Raw genomic sequence first — 26,892 nt, forward strand, 5'->3', positions numbered from 1 at the left:
AAGGTGGTAGGTCCCGTTCGCCTCTCGGCCACCGCGCTTCGTTCCCTTCTGCAACTGGTCGCTTCGCTTCGGGAAACTAGGCGGTGCAGCTCCCGGAGGTGAAGCTGCTACTACGACCCGGCCCGCAAATCCTCTGTTGACCCTGCCTAAAAGTGGAAACCTACTGGACATTGAAGTTGATGGCGTTCCTGTTAGATCTCTAGTTGATACAGGAGCGCAGCTTTCAGTTAAGAGCACTGCTCTCCGCCGAAGGCTCAAGAAGGTTCTGACACCCGCCGTACAGGGCACTGTGCGAGTCGCCGATGGGAGTACTTCACCTGTCCTTGGAATGTGCACAGCACGTGTGACCATTGGGGGCCATTACACCGTTGTTCTATTCATCGTCCTTGAACACTGTCCGCACGACCTAATTCTCGGCCTCGACTTCCTTTCGAAACACTCTGCCCAAATTGACTGCTCCACAGGTGTTGTTCAGTTGGATCTGCCGCTTCCTGCCGACGGAACAACTTGTGCTTGACACCGCTTATGTTTTGCTGAGTTTGCAAGGCTGTCTCCACAAGCGGCTACAAATGTCCTCCTTACGCCCTGTCCTCCCGTACCTGATGGCGAGCATGTCGTACGCCGCTTACTGACTTGGCTTTGTCCCGCAATATTGCCCTGCCGAGCACCTTAGTCCGAATACGCGAAAACTGCACTCGCATGCCCATCCTCAATTTTGGATTTTCGTCGCATGTGCTGCCACACGGTATCGCCATAGCGCATATCACTTCTTTGGAAGAATTTCAGGTTTCTTCTTTGACCTCTGAATCCTTCCTCAGTACCAACGGACCTTTGTCGCCCACTCCTCCGTACTCGACGCCAACGGACGATGTTTCTAAGATGATCGCCCCTGACCTTCCTTCCGAGCAAACAGCAGCTCTTCGTCACCTCCTGTCATCTCATCGAGACATCTTTGATTTGGACGACCGTCCACTCGGCCAGACATCTGTTGTCAGGCATCGCATCAACACCGGTGACGCCAGCCCCATACATAGGCGGCCATATCGTGTCTCCGCAACAGAAAGGGCCATCATACAAAATCAGGTAGACAGGATGATGGACAACGACATCATTGAATCTTCAAGTAGCCCGTGGGTATCACCAGTTGTCTTAGTAAAGAAGAAAGACAACTCGTGGTGCTTCTGCGTTGACTACCGTCACCTCAACAGGATAACAAAGAAGGATGTTTATCCCCTGCCTCGCATTGATGACGCTCTTGACTGCCTTCACGGATCCCAATGCTTGTAATCAATTGACTTCCGCTCCGGCTATTGGCAGATTAGCCTCGATGAGATCGGCCGCGAGAAAACCGCCTTCGTCACATCGGACGGTCTGTACCAATTTAAGGTCATGCCCTTTGAATAATGCAATGCGCCAGCTATATTCGAGTGCATGATGGACTCTCTCTTGCGCGCCTTGAAGTGGTCTACATGCCTCTGTTACCTCGACGATGTGATTGTGTTTTCGCCGAACTTGGAGAGCCATCTGCGGCGTCTCACAACCATACTCTCCGTGTTTCGCAGGGCTGGCCTTCAGTTAAACTCCTCCAAGTGCCATTTCGGTCGCCGTGAAATTAACATGCTCGGCCATCTCGTCAACGCCGCCGGAATCCAACCTGATCCACAGAAAGTTCACGCCGTGCGAAATTTTCCTGTACCTTGTTCAACCAACGATGTCCGTAGTTTTCTGGGCTTATGCTCTTATTTCCGGCGTTTTGTGAAAAATTTTGCTGACATAGCTCACCCTCTCACTGACCCTCTTAAGAAAGAGGTCTCTTTCTCTTGGGGACCACTGCAAGAGAAAGCGTTCTCCACCCTGATTGAGCGGCTTACAACTTCCCCAATTCTGTCACACTTTGCTCCTTTTGCGCCCACTGAAGTACGAACTGACGCGAGTGGTCATGGCATCGGCGCTGTCCTCGCTCAGCGTCAACAGGCCCTAGACCGTATCATCGCTTACGCTAGCCACCTTCTTTCCACACCCGAGTGAAATTACTCCATTACTGAGAGAGAATGTCTCGCACTCGTATGGGCGGTCGCGAAACTTCGGCCGTACCTTTTCGGTCGCAGTTTGTGCGTCGTCACCGATCATCACGCCCTCTGCTGGCTCTCCTCTTTGAAGGACCCAACTGGACAACTTGCACGTTGGGCCTTGCGTCTACAAGAATATAAATTTTCGATTATGTATAAGCCAGGGTGCCTGCATAAAGACGCTGACTGCCTGTCCCGCCATCCCGTCAATCAACCGGACTATACCGATGCAGACTCTGACATCAGTGTTCTATCCCTCTCCGGCTTCCTTCATATGGGTGACGAGCAGCGCAAAGATCCTGTTCTTCGAACACTTATGGAAGGCCTAAGCTCCTCGCCCAATGACCTGTCCCTCCGGATGTTCACCTTGCTCGATGGAACTTTATACCATCGTAGCGTTCGTCCTGACGGCCCGGAGCTCCTCCTAGTCGTTCCCAAGCACCTTCGACTATCCGTGCTTCAGCTTCACGACGCTCCTACTGCTGGACATCTGGGCATCACTCGTACATACGACCGCCTGCGGCAACGCTTCTTCTGCCCCGGCATTTATCGCTCTGTGCACCATTATGTCGCTTCATGCGACCTCTGTCAGCGCCGGAAGACGCATGCTATGTCTCCCGCTGGTTTGCTGCAAACAATAAATATCCCTATAGAGCCCTTCTTCCGTGTGGGCCTAGACCTCCTTGGCCCCTTTCCAATTTCCATCAAATGAAACAAATGGATTGCTGTAGCAACCGATTATGCCACGAGATATGCCATCGCACGAGCGCTACCAACCAGCTGCGCTACAGATGTCGCCGACTCCTTACTATACGACGTCATCCTGCACCACGGCGCCCCTCACCAGTTGCTGACGGATCGCGGCCGCTACTTTCTATCGAAGGTCGTCGACGATCTGCTCCGCTCCTGTTTTACAGAACACCAGATTGCTACCGCGTACCACCCTTAAACGAACGGCCTCACTGAGCGACTCAACTGCACGCTAACTGAAATGCTGGCCATGTACGTTTCCGACGATCACCGCGACTGGGACGTCGCTTTGCCATACATCACTTTCGCATACAACTCGTCCCGTCACGACACTGCCGGATTTTCACCATTTTACCTGTTGTAGGAGGTTGTAGCCAAGTACTGCACAAGGGTGGCCAATCCTGCTCTGGTGAGGGAGTGCATTAACCGTTCTGGTCACCGGGATCAGACCACACTCGAGGCCTGCTTACGCAATTTTATCAACACGCGGATTTTTTTATCCAGTCGAAAATTGTGTAGCACCGGGATTCGAGCGACTGACCTCTTGCACTAGAGGCGGGTGTTCTACCTCTACGCCACCACTGCGCCTGGAGGAATTAGAGGGCAGTAAATGGGATATCATAGGGCTCAGTGAAGTTAGGAGGCCAAAAGAAGCATATACAGTGCTAAAAAGCGGACACGTCCTGTGCTACCGGGGCTTAGCGGAGAGACGAGAACTAGGAGTCGGATTCCTGATTAATAAGAATATAGCTCGTAGCATACATGAATTCTATAGCATTAACGAAAGCGTGGCAGGTCTTCTTGTGAAACCTAATAAGAGGTAAAAAATGAAGGTTGTACAGGTTGTACATGCATTCAGTCATGATGACCAGGAAGTCGAAAGCTTCTATGAAGACGTGAAATGGGTGATGGGTAGAGTGAAAACGAAATACACCTTACTGATGGGCGACTTCAATGCCAAGGTAGGCAAGAAGCAGGCTGGAGACAAGGCAGTGGGGGAATATGGCATAGGCACTAGGAATAGCAGGGGAGAGTTATTAGTTTGCGGAACAGAATAATATGAGGATAATGAATACCTTCTTCCGCAAACGGGATAGCCGAAAGTGGACGTGGAGGAGCCGGAACGGCGAGACTAGAAATGAAATAGACCTCATACTCTGCGCTAAACCTGGCATCAAACAAGATGTGGACGTGCTCAGCTAGGTGTGCTGCGGTGACGATAGGATGGTAAGAACTCAAATTAGCCTAGACCGGAGGAGGGAACGGAAGAAACGGGTACATAAGAAGCCGAGCAATGAGTTAGCGCTATGAGGGAAAATAGAGGAATTCCAGATCAAGCTACACAACAGGTATTCGGCTTTACCTCAGGAAGAGGATCTTAGTGTTGAAACAATGAACGACAATCTTGTGGACGTCATTAAGGAGTGTGCAATAGAAGTCGGTGGTAACTCCGTTAGACAGGATACCAGTAAGCTATCGCAGGAGACTAAAGATCTCATCAAGAAACGCCAATGTATGAAAGCCTCTAACCCTAAGCTAGAATAGAACTGGCAGAACTTTCGAAGTTAATCAACAAGCGTAAGACAGCTGACATAAGGAAGTATAATATGGATAGAATTGAACATGCTCTCAGGAATGGAGGAAGCCTAAAAGCAGTGAAGAAGAAACTAGAAATTGGCAAGAATCAGATGTATGCGTTAAGAGACAAAGCCGGCAATATCATTACTAAAATGGATGAGATAATTCAAGTGGCTGAGGGGTTCTATAGAGATTTATACAGTACCAGTGGCACCCACGATGATAATGGAAGAGAGAATAGTCTAGAGGAATTCGCCATCCCACAGGTAACGCCGGAAGAAGTAAAGAAAGCCTTGGGACCTATGCAAAGGGGAAAGGCAGCTGGGGGGATCAGGTAACCGCAGATTTTTTGAAGGATGATGGGCAGATTGTTCTAGAGAAACTGGCCACCGTGTAACGCAATGCCTCATGACCTCGAGCGTACCGGAATCTTGGAAGAACGCTAACATAATCCTAATCCATAAGAAAGGGGACGCCAAAGACTTGAAAAATTATAGACCGATCAGCTTACTGTCAGTTGCCTAGAAAGTATTTACTAAGGTAATCGCAAATAGAATCAGGAACACCTTAGACTTCTGTCAACCAAAGCACCAGGCAGGATTCCGTAAAGGCTACTCAACAATAGACCATATTCACACTATCAATCAGGTGATAGAGAACTGTGCGGAATATAACCAACCCTTATATGTAGTTTTCATTGGTTACGAAAAGGCGTTTGATTCTGTCGAAACCTCAGCAGTCATGGAGGCATTACAGAACCAGGGTGTAGACGAGCCGTATGTAAAAATACTGAAAGATAACTATAGCGGCTCCACAGCCACCGTAGTCCTCCATAAACAAAGCAACAAAATCCCAATGAAGAAAGGCGTCAGGCAGGGAAATACGATCTCTCCAATGCTATTCACAGCGTGTTTACAGGAGGTATTCAGAGACCTTGATTGGGAAGAATTGGGGATAAAAATTAATGGAGATTACCTTAGTAACTTGGGATTCGCTGATGATATTGCCTTGCTTAGTAACTCAGGGGACCAATTGCAGTGCATGCTCACTGACCTGGAGAGGCAAAGCAGAAGGGTGGGTCTGCAAATTGATCTGCAGAAAATTAAGTAATGTTTAACAGCCTCGGAAGAGAACAACAGTTTACAATAGGTAGCGAGGCACTGGAAGTCGTAAGGGAATACATCTACTTAGGGCAGGTAGTGACGGCGGATCCGGATCATGAGACGGAAATAATCTGAAGAATAAGAATGGGTTGGGGTGCGTTTGGCTGGCTTTCTCAGATTATGAACAGCAGGTTGCCATTATCCCTCAAGAGAAAAGTGTATAATGGCTGTGTCTTACCAGTACTGACCTACGGGGCAGAAACCTGGAGGCTTACGAAGAGGGTTCTGCTGAAATTGAGGACGACGAAACGAGCTATGGAAAGAAGAATGATGGGTGTAACTTTAAGGGATAAGAAAAGAGCATATTGGGTGAGGGAACAAACGCGGGTAAATGACATCTTAGTTGAAATCAAGAAAAAGAAAAGGGCATGGGCCGGACATGTAATGAGGAGGGAAGGTAACCGATGGTCATTAAGGGTTACGGACTGGATTCCAATAGAAGGGAAGCGTAGCAGGGGGCGGCAGAAAGTTAGGTGGGCGGATGAGAGTAAGAAGTTTGCAGGGACGACATGGCCACAATTAGTACATGACCGGGGTTGTTTAGAGGTATGGGAGAGGCCTTTGCCCTGCAGTGGGCGTAACCAGATTAATGATGATGATGATGGTGATGATGATGATGCCTCGATTACGTAATGCCTCCATGACTGCTGGTATCTGTACTAAATGAAATTCTTTTCCATAATATGCTAAAGTCGTTTAATGCAACTGATTGATTGACGTTCCTACCTTATTAGAAGTATTGCGACAACTAAGCCCATATTTCAATATCTTTATAGCGTTGTATCTGGGTCGCGCGAGGTCTCGCTGGTCACCTCTATGAAATGAAAAGGCACCTTGTTCACGCATGGTAAATTATAGGTTGAAACTATGGTTAATATGGTAATAATGTGAAGTAAATTTTGTGTGAATGAATGGTTGGATATTGCATCAATAAAGATCGTTTGCAGGCAAGGCTATAAAGGGATTTAGTTACGGGATACCGAAAAATTTGTTTCACCTGATCGAAAGAAAGATCTTCAATGCGCAATTTGGGTCTGCAAGGATGCACAAGTCGGCTGTCTTGTTAGATGCACTTACGGCACTTCTGACGTCCTACTAGGCTTCCTCTGACTTTGGCGTCATTGAGGGAGGTGTCTTGTTTCAGCAGTGTGCGCGAACTCTTGTGATGTGTGCTCTCCAAGTTGCTGTAAGGGCCTGTTACCTTACTGTGGTATCATCACTTGTTGTCAACGGACTTGGGAGGAGCTACAAAGTTCATGGACTGCGCCACCATGCCTTTCTTCTTTGCTCTGTATGTGAGCTCGAGGCTTTGCCCAGTATGCTCCACCAAGTTTGGCTGCACCAGCGTTCACTTATGTGCGCAATTGTGAAAGTGAGTTTTGGGAGAATTTAGCACATCAACTAATGTCAAAAAATGTGTCTCTGAATAAATGGCAATATGTTTTACGCTTGCGCACCTTGCCGAAGCGCTAGTGGTGAACCTGCTTTCGCAGTTTTTAGTGTGTGCTTTGGTTTCGCTTCATGAGCACAATTTCACGTGAAATATTTTGCGTAGACTGTGATTAGATAACTTCGGGGTACCTCTGTCATCACTTTAGCTAATACTCATTAGATTTGACGATAGGGATGTATACATACCGATCGTCAAATCTAATTGATATCAGCTAAAGTGATGACAGAAGTAACACAGATGTTTCGCAGATGTTTCGTGGCATGAGTCAAGTGTCAGCAGAACTGAAGGCAGGCAAAAGAAGGGAAACATAACAGTATATTTTATTGCTTCTTGTGGTACATTCATTCTGTACAAAGCAGACGGTTTATGAAGCCAAATATGCATATGTGTGCCCCTACGATGAGTTAATCTACTTCCTGTCGATGGCAACATGTGCTAGCTGTATCCTCACAGGATTTCTTGGCCAAACATTAAGACAAGCATATGTGGCTCAATATAAGTGTGCCGCTAGCATGTCGCGGACTACAGAAAATTTATCCGCGGCCAGTGTTAACCCCCACATTTCTGTCTCTCAACGCCTGACTTGAGACAGCGTATATTCCGAACTTTACTGAACAGCTCTGAGAAGACGTCCGCATGCATTAAAATTATTGGCGGCGCATCAATCTTTTTGAGATTGCCGACTTTTATGGTCTGTGGAAACTGCCAATCGTTGGTGGGTAATTGTTGACATCTTTTATATAATGTCTATTGTGAAAGGCGCCGAAATACCCCCTGACGCATATTGATAATAATAGGCATTAAGCAGGCTTATTTTAAACACGGTGCATACCGGTACAATACCAGGGGACCGAAATACACCTCAAGAATTTATTATGGCGTATAACATACCGAGAGTTACATTACAAGTGATTGAAGTTGGTCTGATGACTGTACTTGAAGCCGGTTGCCGCAGCGCAGAAAACCGGTACTCCAGCAATTACACCATGGAATACCAATGACCCAATGTGGCCGGAAAGAGGTTAGACGAGGGTGTAGAGACATACCGAAAATTTTTTGAACTTCCCAAAGAGTTCTAATAGCATTAATAAAGAGGATGTGGAATACCGGAAGCAATTTTGTGCTTAAGCACACACACATTCTTGTGCGACGCAGACGAAGCCGGAGCTGCTGCCCCCAAGGAAAATGAAGTCGTCAGGGAAGGCGATGCATACAACGTCGTCCTCCGCTGTCAGCTGGGATTGCACTCTATCGTGCTAGGAGCTCAAATGAAAGCGGTGAACCCTAGTGTTCCATGCGAGCCGGGTTCCACGGCTGGCTACGTGGAGCTCAAGACATGTCGCGACAATTTCAAGAGGTCCCAGCGGTACACGTTCTACAGGTTGGTGGTAAACAAACGAACTCAACACAACAGGGTGCTTATATCCTTCATCAAATCGTTAATCAGGTCGTGCGAGATTGCGAGCGTTTCTGCACTAGCTTTAAGCACTCATTTTCGGAAACAACTTTTGCAGGAGTTAGAGCAGCGGAATCAAAGTGAAGGTGTCTAAAACATACAGGGCCGACTCATTGTGGGATAATCGTGAAATATTCGGAGCACGCATTATTGTGGCGTCGGGGGCTTAATTTACGTGTTTCTTTTTACGTTGTGGTTGCCGCATGCCACAAATACCAGCAACCAAAGCAAGCACACGAGAGACAAAAATATGGCTTTATAGTAATGCGTATGTACTTGCTAAAATTGGTGGTAATTTCCCCTTGTAGTCACTTTCCCTATCCACAACATGCTTTCGCATATTTCGAAAATGTGCGCCCAATGGCTGTTGCCAATGGCGCGTTTTCCACATTTTTACAAGCTTCATGCATGGCTCGTAGTTGCGTTGCCCTTCAAAATGCGGAAGATGTTACGTGTACAAAAATTGTTCATGTCATCGATTACTCGCGAACAACTTTCTGTGGCGATAAAAGGAAAGCTGCAAAGCCAAACGAGCACATGTAGGAGAGCCGACAAAAATAAAGGGACATGAACGCGGCCTTGCACCGATCACGATGATTCATCTGGTGCTGTAGGTAACCTTTTGAGGCATCCCTACCTCGCACTGCCCAGGGTTCCCTACAATAAATCTAATCGTATACGGAGCAGATAAGCATCCTTACGAGTCACTCGGTTCATATGGCTCTAGTCTACGCAAAATTGACTGCCAACTTAGGTACTAACTCAACTCGAAACACGCAGGCGCTGGAAGAGTGGGGGATAATATCGGCCAATAGCATCGCGTCCAACAAACCATCGATCACTTACCTCTTGTCGAGGCTGACGCAACGGTGGTTACACTTCAAAGGAAGCGCGTGTCCAGTTTCGATCCCGTGAATCGCCAAACCGGTAAAGCCAGATTGAGCGGTGAAGAGCTCTTTGTGACGACAAGCGAGCATTCTGTTTATCATCTAAATGAACCTCACAGGCAGTCATAGGATGTGATGCCTGTTCATGCTGTGTCGCTTGATCCGGGACTTTGAGCCCACAAGCGCATAGCGCAGGGACTTGCCTGCGCATTCTGCACGCGACACGGCTAATGCCGTACCTCTGGATCCCAAAGGCGACTTTGAGTGGACGAGCATGCAGCTGGGGGCTTGCCCCCGAAATCTTCGCTCGTCGCGTTTACGATGCCCTATCTGCACTAGTAAGATCGGACGTCGTCGGCTGATGAACAGCTTTAGCAGCGTGAACTGTCCGTCGCGATAGCTGCCATTAGCAACGTCCACAACGATTCCGGTTTTAAGGAGAAAGTGCCTTCCGAGAATCACAGGAACCCTGAGTCTGGGGAGATCAGCGAAGCGCGTCTCATTCGCTTTTCCATCCTAACAGTCAGCGTTGAGGCGCCAGCCGGAACTGGCCACGCCTTTCACAAGATTGAAAGTCGTTAGGCAGTCCCACAAGTTCACTCAGTGCTTCTGCAAGTGGGACAACACCCGTACGCCTATCAACGATGCCCTTGTACCCATGTCCAGCAGCGCCGAAAATTGGCGGCCAGCAATGTTCACCGGAATTAAGGGCGCGTGCGCACTGGCAGTACCACCCGCTCCCCAAGGGGACAAGCAAACGTTCGCTGCCACAGCAGATATATTAAAGGTGCGCTATCACAAGGATCGTCTTTTATACTCGCTGTCCCAGCTAACTTTATCCGGAATTTAAAAATATGCGAATGCTACGCAGCTGTAAAAAACCAATGCAATGTTGTTTGCTGTCGTAATTATTCAACTTCTCAAATATATATTCTTTCATGAAAACAGTCAATGAGAAAATTGTACAGCAACATGAAGAACGTCTGATACAGCGTTCTGTTGCTGAATACGCGCTATATAAAAGCGTTTTTTGTGCGCGAAAGCAGCCCGCCAATACACGCAAAATGCTTCCAAGGGCCAGTTGAGGGGCGATTTTGCGTGAATTGCGGGCTTTTTTCACGCTCTGTAAAACACTTTCATGTACCACTTTCTGCCCAGCTATGTGGCATTCTCATATTTTTAAACTCTAGCTAAAGCCAGCTGGGACACCCTGCATATGAAAAGCTTCGCTAAAGTCACGCGCAAGTTAATATGTATTGCATCTAAAAACGCATACTTCTTTACAATTGGTTCAAAACCACATTTTTATAACGGCTAGCAATTGAGCCTTGAGTGATACGCATGCTTCCATAGATCATTAGATATATAGGCCAGTTATGCCGATATGAGAGTGGCCGAACTTATAATCATGCATGTGCAGTAAACAAAGCATCGCGCATGTCTTTTTGTGTCATTGCTGTTGTAGATTTTTTCTTTACCCCACGGAATAGAGTAGACAAAGCAATGTGCTTGACTGACTTATTTATTTATTTATTTATTTATTTATTTATTTATTTATTTATTTATTTATTTACAGGGAAGCTGTCGACCTCTAGTTGGTCTGCATTTTTACGTGGGCTCGTGCGCGGAGTGATTGATTGATTGATTGATTGATTGATTGATTGATTGATTGATTGATTGATTGATTGATTGATTGATTGATTGATTGATTGATTGATTGATTGATTGATTGTCTCCTTTAAAACGGGGCGGTGGGTTGCGCCACCAAACTTGTTATGATATTGCTTGATGCCCTACCTATGTTAAAAAAGAAAAAGGGTAAACCAAAAAAACGATTAATTGTCGTAACCGCTTTCTGATCCCCTGTTGTGCACTTTGTTTTTGCACGCCCTCGTTTTTTGTCGTTTCCATACTTTTCTTCAACAATTTTCCAATCGCCTCTTACTAATCTCTATTGCGGACATGTTTGCCTTCCCCTGCTCTCGCTGAACCCAAGGGCTTCAAGGAGCCCTTGGGTTCCCTGGTCCACCTGTCCGGCGGACCAGGGTGGTCCAGGACGGACGTTCCTTGCGAAATCAGAAACTACCAACTCCGGCAAAGGCCCGGAACGGCACCCTTGGTCAGCAGCCAGCTTCTGCTTCAGTTGCTTCAGGAGCACTGTGGATCGGAGCTTCGGATGCAAGACGTCCAAGGGTGTCTTGACCATACGACCCAGCAAGAGCTCACAGGTGACACGGCCAGTGACACTGTGGGGCGTGGTCCGGTACTGGAACAGTATCCGGGCAATCTGCATCCGGAAATCTCCATTCTGGCTGTTCTTGAGATTGTCCTTGATGGTTTTCACCACCCGCTTGGTTGGACCGTTTGAAGCAGGGTGGTACAGCGGAACCATCGTCCGGCGGATTACTTTCTTCGTCAGCCAGGCGAGGTACTCTGTGCTGGCGAAAGCAGGAGCATTGTCGGCCACAATGGCGTCCGACCACACCCTGGGTGGCGAAGACCTGTCGTAGCGCTCTAATGGTCGAGCCTGCCGATGTAGTAGTGACAGGTAAAACCTCCACCCGCTTCGAAAAGGCGTCCACCACCACCAGGAAGTAATGGTCCTTGAAGGGCCCCCAAAAACCACATGCAGGCGGGACCAGGGTTTTGTGTGAACGTCCACGGGTAATTTCCACATGACGTGAGGCCCACTGTAGCTCGAGGCAAATTTGGCAGCTCTGCACCATGTGAGCGATTTTCTGGTCCAGGCCAGGCCATCAAACATGGGACCAAGCCACCATCTTGGTCTTTTCCACGCCAAGATAACCGACGTGCAGCAACTGCAGGACCCTCGAGCGGAGACATTGTGGGATCACCACCCTGGAACCACACGTTAGGCAACCCTGCTGCAAGCTCAGCTCAGCGGCCTTGTGGCTATAGGCCTGCTGAACCAATTCCTCCCCATGGTACACCGCCTTAACCCCCTGAGACAGGACCGGGTGCCGGCTGGTCGCTTGCCATATCGCAGATCTGCAGAGCACATCCGGGTAACCGTGTTCCAGCATGAACACTTCAGCAGGTTCTGGAACAGTATCAGGCACCTGGCAGGGGCAGGTGACTCAGGGCATCAGCAAATCCCAGGTTCTTTCTCGGATGGTAAAGCAGCTGGTAACTGTAAGCTGCCAGCCTCAAAGCCCAGCGTAACACTCGAGGAACTGCTTGCGTGGGAACTACCTTGTCAGTCCCCCGCAGCCCCTAGAGCAGCTGTGGTGCGTGACCGCCTCGAACCTTCGGCTCCATAGATACTGGTGGAAACGTTCAATACCGAACATGAAGGCCAATCCTTCCTTGTCCAGCTGGTTGTAGCGTTGCTCTGCAGCATGAAGCCGACGAGAAGCAAACGACACAGGGCGTTCCCGGCCATCCTTGTCCCAGTGTGTCAGGAAAGCTCCCACGCCGCACAGCAACGCATCTACGATCAGGACGACAGGTTTGGCAGGACCGAGGAGTACCAGCACTGGAGCCTTGGTGATTAGCTCCTTGATGCGCTGGAAGGCCCGGCCATGCTCCTTCTTCCTGACCCATTGCTGACCATATAGAAGCACAAGATGGAGCGGCTGAAGATGCTCCGACACGTTCGGCAGAAAACTCTTGTAGAAGTTGATGAGGCCGAGGTAGCTTTGAAGCTCCGTTTTGTTCTGGGGCTTCGGCGCCTTGAGCACAGCATCAACATTGCCGGGAGCCGGGGCTAGGCCAGCCTGGGAAATGATACGTCCTAAGTACTAAACACTTGGGGCCAGGAAAATGCACTTTTCCAGCTTGAGAATGAGACCGGCGTCTTGCTGTCGGGCCAGGACATTGTGCAGGTATTGCAGGGGGTCCCCTTCGTCGCTTCCAGTAACTAGAATGTCGTCCAAGTACACCGCCACTTGCCTCATGCCCCTGAAGTTGTTGTCCATCTCCCCTTGAAATAAGGCTGGGGCTGACGCCACACCAAACGGTAAGCGCGTGTACTCGAAGAGCCCCAAAGTTGTCCATAATGTCATATACTTCCCGGAGGCATACTGGAGCACCAACTGCTGGTAAGCATCTCTGAGGTCGAGCTTGGTAAACTTCTGTCCACCGGACAACGCTGACCAGAGATCTTCAATCCGTGGCAGCGGGTACTTCTCGACGGTATCGACGGGGTTGACGGCAAGTTTGAAATCCCCGCAGATCCGGACACTGTCATCTCACTTGAGGGCTGGTATGAGGGAGAGGCCCATTCAGTCGTCTTGACGGGCACCAGGATGCTCTCTCGCTGTAACCGTTACAGCTCCTGCGTGACCCCGTCCTTAAGGGCGAACGTCAATGCGCCACACCTGGCTGGAACAGGGATTTGAACTTGGTCAGGAGGCTGGGGACGTCTTTCACTACACCCAGGCTAGCTTCCTTGTACTCTGGTCGACGAACACCCAGTGCATGAATCCAGTTTCGGCTCAGCAGCGTTGGTGACGACCCCTTGGTTAAGTAAAGGGGAAGGGTTGCCTCCCTGTCGCCAAAGCAAACGCTGACCTGTGCCTGACCCTGGAAGAGATGCCCGAAGTAGCTGCGCAGCATCACTCCCGAAGCCTCAACCGACATGCCGGGAGAAGTACGCTTGAAGGGTTTCCCGGCCATTATTGACATGCTCGTCCCTATGACGAGTTCCATTGAAATGGGGTGACCGCATACTTCGATGGTCAGCATGTACGTCGGCACAGACGACGGAACAAGGCCTGTGTGCCGCATGTCGAAAATCGGCGGCTTCTCGGCCACGACGTGGAGCCTGGCCGCGGAAGAACTCGGGCCTGCTGCCACACGCCCCCGCCGCGTACCCTAGCGACGACTACCCTGGCCGCGAGCTTGTGTGGTACCTGGGCATGAACCAGGCTGCTGCTGCCATTTGCTGTTAGTCCTCCCCCTTCGGCATACCCGTGCAAGGCGCCCAGTTTTCCCACACGTGAAGCATTGTGCATGAGAAAACTAGCACTGTGAGGAGGGGGGAACCAACACAGCAACCACAGGTACTGCCCTTTGTCGCTTCCGCCGACGGTAGGCCAATCGCACGGGCAATCTCGCCGGCGTCCTTGGCAGCAGCTTCCATTGCCAGCGCTGCCTTAACGGCGTCATCCAGCGGGGGGTCGGCAAACTCCAAGAGTCGCGTCGACATGGCGGGGTTGTTCATGCCGCAGACGAAACGGTCCGGGATCAGCGAGTCCAGCTGGTCCCCCAAAACACAGGCACTTGCTAACCCTCGTAGAGCAGTGACGAACTGCCCAAGGGTCTCTCCTTCCCGGCGGCTTCGGTTGTCTTCCGCAAGCGGGATAGACGAAAGTGGACGTGCAGCCCGAACGGCGAGACTAGAAATCCAATAGACTTCATACTCTGCGCTAACCGTGGCATCATAGAAAATGTGGACGTGCTCAGCAAGGGGCGCTGCAATGACCATAGGATGGTAAGAACTCGAATTAGCCTAGACCTGAGGAAGGAACGGAAGAAACTGCTACATAAGAAGCCGATCAATAAGGTAGCGGGAAGAGGGAAAATAGAGGAATTCCAGATCAAGCTTCAGAACAGTATTCGGCTTTAACTCAGGAAGAGGAGCTTAGTGTTGAAGCAATGAACGACAATCTTGTGGGAATCATTAAGGAGTTTCCAATAGAAGTCGGTGGTAACTCCGTTAGACAGGATACCAGTAAGCTATCGCAGGAGACCAAAGATCTGATCAAGAAACGCCAATGTACGAAAAGCTCTAACCCTACAGCTAGAATAGAACTGGCAGAACTTTGGAAGTTAATCAGCAAGCGTAAGACAGCTGACATTAAGGAAGTATAATATGGATACAATTGAACATGCTCTCAGGAACGGAGGAAACCTAAAAGCAGGGAAGAAGAAACTAGGAATTGGCAAGAATCAGATGTATGCATTACGAGACAAAGCCGGTAATATCATTACTAATATGGATAAGATAGTTCAAGTGACTGAGGAGTTCTATAGAGATTTATACAGCACCAGTGGCACCAACGACGATAATGGTAGAGAATAGTCTAGAGCAATTCGATATCCCACAGGTAACGCCGGAAGAAGTAAAGAAAGCCTTGGGAGCTATGCAAAGGGGGAAGGCAGCTGGGGAGGATCAGGTAACAGCAGATTTGTTGAAGGATGGCGATCAAGTTTGAGATTAAGTTTGCAGGGACGATATGGCCACAATTAGTGCATGACTGGGGTCGTTGCAGAAGTGTGGGAGAGGCCTTTGCCCTGCAGTGGGCGTAACCAGGCTGCTGCTGCTGCTGAGGATGATGATTATGATTATTATGATTATGATGATGATGATGATGAGCAGCAGCTCACCCAGTGCCATAACATGCGGTGTGGCTGGCTTGACAAGGTTGAGCAGGAGACTGAAGACGCGGGTCCCGCAGCTAGCCCTGGGAAATGTCCCGCTGTTTGGCCTCGCGTGTGCCGCTTGCCCGTAAAAACACGCAGACTTGCTCATCGTAAACTGGCTAGGCGGACCCATCTGCCTCGAACGGATCGAGCCTTCCGTACAGCGGCATGGCAGCAGCGACCGGAGCGGTGTTTGGCCACTCGCGGCGGCGTGGGACGATCCGCGGGTGCTCCTCGCCAGTGTCACGGTACGCCCAGGTTCTTGAACGAGGGAAGGCTTGAGGCACCCTCTGTTAGACGCACCACAGCGTGGTGGTGATGAACCATGACTGACCGCTGAGCAGCAGTGCTCATTGGTGTTTATTGGGTGCGATGACCAATGTTGCTTACCGAGCTTGGCGGGCCAATGAAGATTATGGCCGCGGGGGCCTCATATGCTTGTTACAGCGAACATCTGCAAATTGCGTTTCAGTCATGCGTCGGAAGTCCGCCTTGCTTCGCTGCGCATGCAGCAGAATTGACCATCTATGAATGTTAGTGCCGACCCGCCGTGGTGGCGTAGACTGGAGTTGCCATGTGAAACCGGAGAGCGCTTGATGAAATCCCGGATACAGCGGCCGCATTTCGATGTGGGCCAAATGGAGTAACGCCAGTGCACCGCGCATTGGGTGCACGTTAAGAAATCCAAGTGTTCAAAATTATTCCGGCGTCCCCTGCTATGGCGTGCGTCATATTTATATCGTGGTTTTTGTCATGTAAAGAAACAAAACATGTTATTCGCGTGGATGAAACTTCAAATTTAGTCGAATTGCTACGACATCTTGGTAGTAATTGCTTACCTGTCCTAATTGATATTGGTCACTTTGTGACACCACTGTTATTTATCGTCAGCTGTCGCAAGGGATGATAGGTGAGCAATATTTTCTTCACTGTCTCCCTGTATGGCACTAAAGCGCATTCATTTCTTGTTTCCCTCGCAGGCACGCGTTGTTACGCTGGTGGGCCCAGTGCCGCTTGGCTGGCGTCCCGAAGGTGCTTTGTGGTTTTCGCAAAGAAAGTGGAATCCTCTGTTCCATCCAGGAGTTCGACGTCATGAAAATGCCGGAGAGGGCTACAGTGAGTTGTGTCCCACTCCAGCCGCAATGCGCCTTTTTCATGGCGCGACAGCCCATGCGCCCTCCTCTAGCGTATTAGTTGCGAGACGTTTTGGAAGGGACACGCGCTTGGTTGGGTTAGGCCTGGACCCGTCAACTTCGGGCAGCCGCTACCGATAGACCTGAATTTAAAAACAAGCAGTTACAAGGAAGGAAACTGCTCTTATAGTTCAGTTGGGGCAATATAGTGATATAATAGCTACTGTTCACTTCCTACAGCGCATACACAATAAGCTATGAAAGTACTTTGCAAACGAAAGAAGCGCGAAGAGTTCTGAAGTGAAGAACATGGTCCATAGCGCATTTAACCTTGCAACGTCCAAGATGTCATATATGCTACGCTCCTTTGGTGCCTCACAATACCGATTATCCGTTTTAATTTCAGCTGTGCATAGTGCAACAATTCATTTATTAATTAATAATCAATATATTAGAGAAATATTATCTGATCAATATGTTCTGAAGAAATGGCTCCAGGATCACATACGAGTTTACGAAAACTGCTTTTCGGCCGCAACAAACATTTGACAAATACCAATTCCAAAGCACTGCATAATAGCCGTATAATCTGCTCTACCACTCTTTGAAACTTTGTAGCGAGTTTCAGCACATGAACGGGAAGCGATAAAGCAAATAGATGATGAAATGCTCCAAGGATAAATCATGCAGCCGTCCGAGAGTTCGTGGGATTCTTCCGTAGTCTTAGTGAAGAAGATGGAACTCGGCGTTTTTGCGTCAATTGTTGCCTGAACAAAATGGTGGAGAGGGGTCTCCTCCGACGGATAGATAAGGCATAAGACCGGCTCCTCAACTCTACATAAACTTCGTCGATGTATCTCAAGACCGGCAACAAAATTAAGTCGACGAGTGGGATCTCGAGAAGACCTTCCCCACGCTGTCCGGCCTCTGCAACTTCAAGGTGACCGCTTCAGGCTCTGCACATCACCTGCAATATTCCAGCAAGTGTTGGACACGACGTACACGAGTTAAAGTCGCTATGCTGTCTCGTGCACTTGGGCGACGTCGTCACCTTCGCTGAGAATTTCCACGATCACCTTAGGCAGCTTGAACAGTACTAGGTGCTATGAAGTCATATGACTGCGCCCTGAATCAGGGAAATCCCGCTTTACTTATAATCAGATTATTTTTCTGGTCCACATCGTCCACCGCTATATCGGCAAAGAACAGCTGCCATCTCGAATAAACGTGTTATTCTTGCTTACTTAATTTATAAAAGCGAGTAAATATATAAGCGTGAAAACAGTTCACCGGTGCGGTTTTGCATTGGAAGTGAATTTATCTCGTTTGAAAAGTATTTGAAGTATTAATATTTACTAGCGCACCTTCTTCTTCATTACTTGAAGATTTAAAACGTTAGGCATTGCATATCTATCGACCACATAGTACAAAAAAAGGACGCTGTAAGGGCAGTTCAGCCATATTGGGCAATAATATTGGTGTGTGATATGTCACCGATACTTCCAATACCGCAGCGCAAGTCAAGGAACTGAATTGCCAATCAAATATTATGCCAAGGGACTTTTTGAAAAGTCTTAACGTATTGTCACGGCTTGTCACCCGTTCACCGTCGGCACGAAGTCGTCGACGGGGTATGCAAGGTGGTCGGTCATTCTGTACTCAAGCAAACACAGCGAAGGAGTCAGAGTCGGGAGAAAAAGAGAAACAAATCTTTATAGACTGACAACCACACACGATTCAAACGAAACACAAGAAACTCAAGGACACTAACACACATGCGCTTAATCTAGATTAGTGATGAAGACAAAAGAAATACACCGAAGAGTTAACCGTAAATATAGAAATCAACAGCACACAAAGACATTTAACGGTGGTCTACTAAACAGAGTTCAAAAGAAAACAAATGACGGCATACGCATGGCTGGGAAGCAGCAACCAGTCCATAAAGCGTGGAATCCACGGCATAGCTTTGCCGATTAACGCTGGCAAGCCGATCTCGTTGCGGTGGACGTGATTGCTGGGCTGGTTTTCCCGAGAGTCTAGATCTGGCGTTTTCCCTCTAGTAGGTTGAGCTAACTTGAGGGAAAATACCATGAGCTTCATTGCAGACGTTGGTTTCTCGTCTCTTACACTAACTGGCAACTCGCAGTTTGGACGCGGCTAGGCGGCCCAGGCGATACTGGATGCCACTAGCTCCTTCACACTTCGCAGCAGATCGTATACTGAGTTTATAGACTGCTTCATCATCATCAGCAGCAGCAGCAGCAGCAGCCTGGTTACGCCCAAAGCAAAGGCCTCTCCCATATTTCTCCAACTACCACGGTCATGTACTTATTGTGGCCATGTTGTCCCTGCAAACTTCTTAATCTCATCCGCCCACCTAACTTTCTGCTGCCTCCTGCTACGCTTCCCCTCCCTTGGAATCCAGTCCGTAACCCTTAATGACCATCGGTTATCTTCCCTCCTCATTACATGTCCGGCCCATGCCCATTTCTTTTTCTTGATTTCAACTAAGATGTCATTTACCCGCGTTTGTTCCCTCACCCAATCTGCTCCTTTTCTTATCCCTTAAAGTTACACCCATCATTCTTCTTTCCATAGCTCGTTGCGTCATCCTCAATTTCAGCAGAACCCTTTTAGTAAGCCTCCAGGTTTCTGCCCCATACGTGAGTACTGGTAAGACACAGCTATTATACACTTTTCTCTTGAGGGATAGTGGCAACTTGCTGTTCATGATTTCAGAATGCCTGCCAAACGCCCCCCAGCCCATTCTTATCCTTCTGGTTATTTCAGTCTCATGATCCGGATCCCTGGTCACTACCTGCCCTAAGTAGATGTATTCCCTTAACACTTCCAGTGCCTCGCTACCTAACTTTGTCCAATCATCTGTACGCAAGACAGTAGAGGAACGTTGCTCAACTCCTCTAATTATTGTGTATGTTGGAATATGGTCGCTTTCATGCGTTTCAATGTCCGTAAACCAGTGGATGCTCGGGGCAAAGCGCCATGACACCAAAGTCCAAGCAGCTGCTATAGGTCGTGCCTCGCAGAAACGTAGGGCTGCCGTCATTCACACAGCACAAATCATGGTCGGCAGCAAAGGAGGCGGGGCTCCTGCCTTTGGAATCAATTTTAGTGCTTCCCCATAGCTGGTGATGCGCGCTGAAGTCCCCTGTGATAACCCAGGGGCCATTGTTCATCAGTAATATTTTCTTGAGTCGTTCGCCGACAAAATGACTCGCTGGGGATATGTAGGTTCCAATTAGTGTAAATGACACATCCTTCTTTTGGATATTCAGGCAGACATATTGGTTGTCGTCATGAGGCCCTACCGCATTAGCGACATATTGTTACACACGAGGTGTTTTAATGCAGAACCAGATGAATCTGGTTGATAGGCGCGGTTGTTGCAGAGCGGTTTCGCGGCAGCTTGGCTCACGTCGTTCTCTTCTTTCTTTCATCTGGTTGTTTGCGCGGCAGGCGTGGTTCATGACAGCTTGTGACAATATGTAAAGTCCGTGCGGATGTAGCTGATTACTTTCGTGCTCGCACTGCATGTGGACGAAACGAAAGATTCGTAACCGGACAGTCTGAGTGGAGTTGGCGTATTTGGTTCGCAAATGACCAGTATAGGAAAGCGATTTGTAAAAATGAATTGGCGAAAGTCTGCTATACGGGTCCTCAGACCCCTAGCATTCCCCTGAAAGATCGACGCACTTTTAACTTCAGTGCGGAAGGGGGCTATTGGTCGAGCCATGATGCTTAAACGATGCTAGCTAGCACTGGATTTAGTGCATCTAGTATTTGCAGAGCACTTCGAGCTGCTGGGGTTTGCAGCTTGTTCAGTATGATGCGCATTGTATTAATTAGCCAGTGCAGCATATCAGCCACCTGCCTGTCTTGGTCGCATAAATCACTGACAGTAGACGTCGGGGAGTGTCCAGCAAAATTTTGCTGTGATTCTGTCGGTGCATGCTGTCGTTTCGGTAGAGCCGGCCAAGATTCTGCAGATGTGGTCTTCTCAGTGGCCTTGTTCTTCGAGGTCCTTTCCACAGAGTCTAGCCTGGGTGGCAGAGGAGCAGGTGGTGTTGCAGGAAGTGGCATGCACGTCCCAGAGACAACACCCTTCCTTGAGGAGCGCCGGTGACGGGAACGTCGCTTCCTGATTTTATCGGCAGCTTCGCGATGAGAGGAATGATATCTCGCCACCTCTTTCAAGATAGTCATCTTCTTGTTAATATGCGGGCATTTCTTCGATGAAGCTTCGTGTGACCCTCCGCAGTTTGAACACTTCAGGACAGTCGCGCCATATTTATCTGCAGCGTGTGGCTCGGCGCAACGGGGGCATACTGCCTGATTTTCGCAGACGCTGCTCACGTGCCCCAGTTTCATGCATTTGCGGCACTGAAGAGGTTTCGCAATGAAAGGCCGCACTGAATGTCTGAAGTGTCCCACCTTAACATGCGAGGGTATATAATTACCCTTGAATGCAATCTTCACGCAGCGTGAACTGCCTAGCCGCTTAACATCAACAATGACCTCATCATTTGCTGGCTTGATAAGTATCGGCAAGTCGTTATTAATGATGGCGATGTCTACATGTCAGATCCTAGACGGATGTAAGAGCGCACCTGAATGCCATCGATGTCCGTCACGCTGCGTAGACGGGTCAGAGCAGGTACATGCTGGACATCAACCGCCAGTAGATTTTTTTCGGGTGCTGACTCGAATGTCTGAAATTTAATTTGGCACCAGGGCTTCCAGTGACATCGACACAGATTTCCTGTTGAGTAGCTTCATGTTGACGTGCGAAGCAGGGGCACGAATATGATGGTATTGGCGTCCGGCCGCTGCGTGTGTCTTACTGTTTGCGTGCTTGACGATGAGGACATCCTGGTGTTTCTTCTCTTCGCTCTGCGGCTCTGCGTCAGCTGGAAGTCGTCATCAGAAGTGTACTCACTGCTGAGAGAGTAGACATGGGTGTCCTCGCTGTCGCTCTGCTGGTCGATGCGCTTCCTGAAGCCGGCCGCCGCTGACGCCGCCGTCGCCGGCAGACGTGCGGGGTCGTCCACTTCCATCACGAAAGAGCAGGGAGCGAGGACCAGCGGATGAACTTAGATCTTCACAGAAATAAACTGGAGCTAGAAAGAACAGCGCTGTATCAAAAGACACTTCGTCGTCGTCCTCATTCACTAAGTGCTGGATATATTTCAGTGGCGCGAATGCAGTGACAAAGTTACGCTGCCTAACCAATGGGCTGGAGGGTATTTTACGCGGCAGCGATGGCACTAGCAGAGGTGAATGGCCTCAACAGGCAAATGCTTTGTTGTGGCAACGGGAGGTCGCGCTTGCTTGTGCGAACATGAGTCTCCATAAGACGCGTCTCAGTCGCCATTTGTAGATGTAAAACCTGAATAAATCAAGCAGCCTAGAGGACTATTTATCTACGCCCTGTTTCAAAGGTTCTTGATGCCGATAAATATCATCATCATCATCATCATCATCATCATTCTATTTGGTCGCATGATCTCTGCCAACCGGTAGTGTGAATGCGCTTACACTGCATTTTGTTGCATATCTTGCCGTAAAGTAATAGTGAAAATTTACGCGAGGTCGCCTTTCCGTACACTCTGTATCGGTGTGGTAGCTTGCAATGCCCCGTAAGTTTTGGTAAGCACCAGTAGGCTCGAAACAAATGTTCAAAAACCGGTTACCTGTCGGTATGCTGTGTGCTTCTGCATGTATTGAGGAAGGCATGAAACTACGTCTGCTGACGCCAGCCATGGTAGCTGATGAGGGGTATTAGCACAACACCAGACGTGCTGAGTGGTTAGTTCGTTGACAGTGGAAAGCGTAAGTTTGTGCTTACATCACAAGGCTACACGTGGGCAGAGAGAAGTAAACATGGGCAAAGCTGTCAGTGTTTTCTTGCAGGGTGTCTGTATCTGCCAATAGAGAAAGCGAGGAATTGGGGGAGGTGGTCACCTGCCCCCATCCTCCCCCTTTCCTCACCCTTATGTAGCAATACATACACAACAATATACTTAAAGGTGCACCCATGCCTTCCTGTCATTTAAAGAAAGGATACAACCTCGGCAAGTTTGACATTTGGGCGAGTTGGTACAGTGCGGTGATAAAGGCAGAGAGAACCACAAGGACACAGAAGTGGGATGAATACTACAAATGCCTTGGTGTCTGTATTAGAATAAAATTATACGGCTTGTACAACAAAGTACTCGGAAGACCAATTGTTCCTATAGGAGTACTTAATCAGACATGCAATTTAGCTTCACTATATTGACACCTTCGTAATAGTTTCGAAAGCTGTAGGGACCAGCATAATGCCAGCTGTTTCTTTAATGCACACAATATGTACACAGCAATAAGACTAGCTTTTATTTGGCTATTGTGTAATATTTTGTCTCAGCCAATGTGGCCCTGCTGTACACTGCACAGCCAGTTTCCGTGTATACTTTCACGGCCACTCGGTCCAAAAGCACAAGGTGCGGCCCGCTGCGTCGCGCCTGAACGGCGTCTCGGGCCTAGTTCTCCGTGCGCCCGCTGCGGCGCCACCGCTCGGGGATGGCTGCTGATAGAGAGCGCCTTCACAGCTGCGTCGGCACGCGTGATCTCCACTCCAGTCAAGGCGTAAATAATGCGTGTTATATTTGGAAATGGCAGACAAAATCTTTTAAGTCGCCATTGGAAGTGCTGATTATGCCATAAACGCCAACAGATTGTCACAGGGGTGGAAATCTGTTCTAGAATACGTGTGAACGCCATCCGTGACGGTTGCCCGTACGATGCACGACTGGTTGGTGCACTCCCATCGAGAGGTTCTGCTTGAAGCAATCTATCAGTACTTTTATTCACTTCTCGAGAACACGTACGCAAAGTAAAAGCTTTACATAGAGAGAACAAGTACGAGTTTCCCAATTAATTCAAACTAACTTAGATGAAATAAGAACGCTTATCATCACAAATATTCATCAGTAGATTGTTTCTCGTGAAAACGAAGCATATTGAGTGATGCTAGAGGTTATCTAAGGAGTGCGTCCCTTTTAACGAAGCTTCAAAAGGCCTCTGCTTCGACCATGCTCATACCCTTTGTTTGAGCACGCTTTCCATAAAACACATTCCCGCAGTATTCTTTCATTGTAGGCAGGTTTTTTTTTCCCTGAAGTGGCCATTTGGTTGCTGATAAAAACAGCAGCTTTGTCTCCTTTTTCCGCTCTTTGTAATACCTGAACAAAGGACTGAATTTCTTTGTTGTTTTCATAAATTAAGAGGCGGTTTTTCATTTCGTCCCGCTCGGACTGCAATTTTTTGAACTCTTCTCCTTGACGGGCAAATTTTTTTTTTCAATCTCTTGACTGCTTGCTTTGACTGTTCTAGGACGTCCAGAATATCTAATGTAGTTTGGCCGGCCTGGTAAACAGAAAAACTACGTTCAGAGCATGATTCTAAGGCAGTCTCTGGAACTAGAGCTTCCACCTCGTCGCTGAGAAACTGCAAGGCACTTTCGATGTTGGGGCTTTCTCCTGAGCTGCCGCAATTATCGCTTGCCTCAACTACTGTGTGATCAGTAAAGTTTCCTCGGTGGCGTTTTTTGGGCTGTACATTTTCTTTTTGCAGGTACTGTACATATTTGCAAAACACGGTCGGTACCGAATTCGGAAGCAGGAGCCTAAGTTCCGTGTTCGTTTTATAGTCACTTTCGTAAGGTGCACGGAACATAACAAAGATCTATCGCTCAGTTCCCACTTGTTTCCTTTTCCCGACACTCCTTGGCGAGAGATATCTTTTAGCCACGCTTCTCGACGCTCCAAGTCGCATGGGAACTCGTGATGTTTCACAGTCGGGTCCTTTTTGGCATTTGTGTCGCAGAGTGGCACACAACAGTTGCACGGCATCGCGCCACATGAACGAGGCTGGCTACGGCACACAAGCACATCGAAGAGCCTTAACAAAGCACAGCAAGCACAGGCAAACTTGCTCACACACACGCACGCGAAAAAGCACGAGATTAGTGCATAGAGCACGAGGCAAACACTTTCTGGCGTGAGAACCAACGCCCGCTTAGCCCCGGCGCGAAGTCGCGAAAGCATCCCCGACCGGTGGCGCCCTCACCAAGAAAAGTGGTCGCAACTCTAAACTCGGCCGAGACGCGCCCGCCTATTGTCCGCGGCGCGACGTAGCTGGCTGCACCTTGCGCTGCATCGAGCGGCAGTGATACTTTCCACAGTGGGATGTATCCCTTCTCTCCTTGGTAGTACTATGTTCAAGCTTTACACTGCAACACCTGCATTCAATGTTTCTGAGGTCTTTCATTGCAGTTATAGTGCACATTGCCACATCCATATTAATTAAAGCAGGTGAACCACTCCGGAGACAGTACATTTGGGGCTATAGAGGGTCAATACGGAAAGAGTGCATTATTTTGCAGTGACCTTTATTCTGCACTTGCACATACAATTGCCTGCACAACAATATTTATATTACCTGGTTCAAGCTCTGGCCAGCTTAGCTACTCCGTATCATGCTGTAACTGAAAAAAATTTTGTGTTTTTTTCTGTAAATTATATGTCACCTCTAACTCGGTCCAGTTGCTCGCATTTCACCATGGAAAATCAACATTATTTCATCATAAAAAATTCTTATGTAGTTATCAACAGGAATGTTGGCGAACTACCATTGTGCTGGCTAAATGAATAATAAAATTTTGTGGAGTTTGCATTGAATCAATGAGAGTACAACAGATCGACAATGAAAATTCAACAACCATTTTTGTAAGGGATATATATATACGTGATCGGCAGTTTGGTGTATTGCCGTAGCCATGCGCGCGCTTTTGATTTCCGAAGCATTGAATAAAGCGCAAGTGGGTAATTATATAGCAGCTGCGTAATTATATAGCAACTGCAGTTGAAAGCAATAATTATGTTATACTTATAGGTCAGCTTTCGTAGAGTGTTCGCATAGACTACATCCGAAATACCAAGATTTCTCTGCCAGGCCTCGTCACTTACTGCTTTTTGAAACTTCCTTTCCCACTTCCAAATTACAATTACTACTTAAATCGCGAACAACGTACTGGAGTATATTAGTCTAAGTCATAGTCATTCAACTTCCACCAACGTCTCAGAATATCTTGGAGCCAGTTGTCGATCCCTTTAAATTTTCTCTTCCAGAACCAGTATTGCTCTTTGCGTCGTCCGAGCTACAAGCCTGCAGTTCCTGGCAAGAGGACAGTAAGAAGTACAAAAACATTGACGCTGCTGCTCATATTTAACCTTCTGGATCTTGCTGTTATGGTTCGCGACTGTCAATGTGAAACGCTGTTGAAAGCCGGCACGGTGAATTCATTTCTTCAAAAGAAAGTGGCGACCGTTGACGTAACATGTTGTTACGTGTGTTACCCTGCACCTCCACCAGAATGTTACGTGCGGAGAAGATCTCCCCGGAAAAAAAAACGCATGGACGCTCACTGCAGCTAACACTTGTGCCGTCTACCACGTTGAAACTCTCCTGGTAGCTCGACATCAGTGCAGTGCCGCAAAACCTGCGTAGTGTACGACTGCAACTCCACGTTGAAAAAGGAAAGGGCTATGGCTTCGTCCGGACTGCACCGTGAACAACTTAGTTGCCGCCTTGCATTGACGGTTTTCAAATTTATCAATAAACCACTGCGTTACACTTGGGCGACACTTCAAAAACACGTCGCTTACGCAGATTTCATGCAGCGTCGGCCTACTGTTGCTGGTGGTGGCAGCGCGTGCCTGACTTCGTGTACTCGTTTACGGCGTGGTAACATTGTGTCGATATGAGACCAAAAAGACGCCGACGATTCAGCACTGTGTCACTGAGACAATTTGATCATAATAGGCCGACAGCGACGCAACGGGTGCGAGTTGTCATATAGCGCGACGGGTTTTCTTGCCGACGGCACCGACAAAATCAGCGTGCCGACCATAATAGCTTGACCGGAGCCTGCGATCAGCGGCTGAATCGACAAC

The 26,892-nt window shown here is 48.5% G+C and overlaps 1 protein-coding gene across 1 annotated transcript in view; it reads left to right on the forward strand.

Moving 5' to 3' along the window:
• Positions 1-26,892, forward strand: part of LOC135909513 (decapping and exoribonuclease protein-like) — a 47,100-nt gene that overhangs the window by 15,291 nt on the left and 4,917 nt on the right. Inside the window, exons 3-4 of the mRNA XM_065441487.2 lie at positions 8,169-8,394; positions 16,724-16,859. Of these exons, the coding sequence (XP_065297559.1) occupies positions 8,169-8,394; positions 16,724-16,859 (362 nt within the window). The remainder of the gene's footprint in view (positions 1-8,168; positions 8,395-16,723; positions 16,860-26,892) is intronic.

Source organism: Dermacentor albipictus, chromosome 5, assembly GCF_038994185.2.
Source record: "Dermacentor albipictus isolate Rhodes 1998 colony chromosome 5, USDA_Dalb.pri_finalv2, whole genome shotgun sequence".
Taxonomy (NCBI): domain Eukaryota; kingdom Metazoa; phylum Arthropoda; class Arachnida; order Ixodida; family Ixodidae; genus Dermacentor; species Dermacentor albipictus.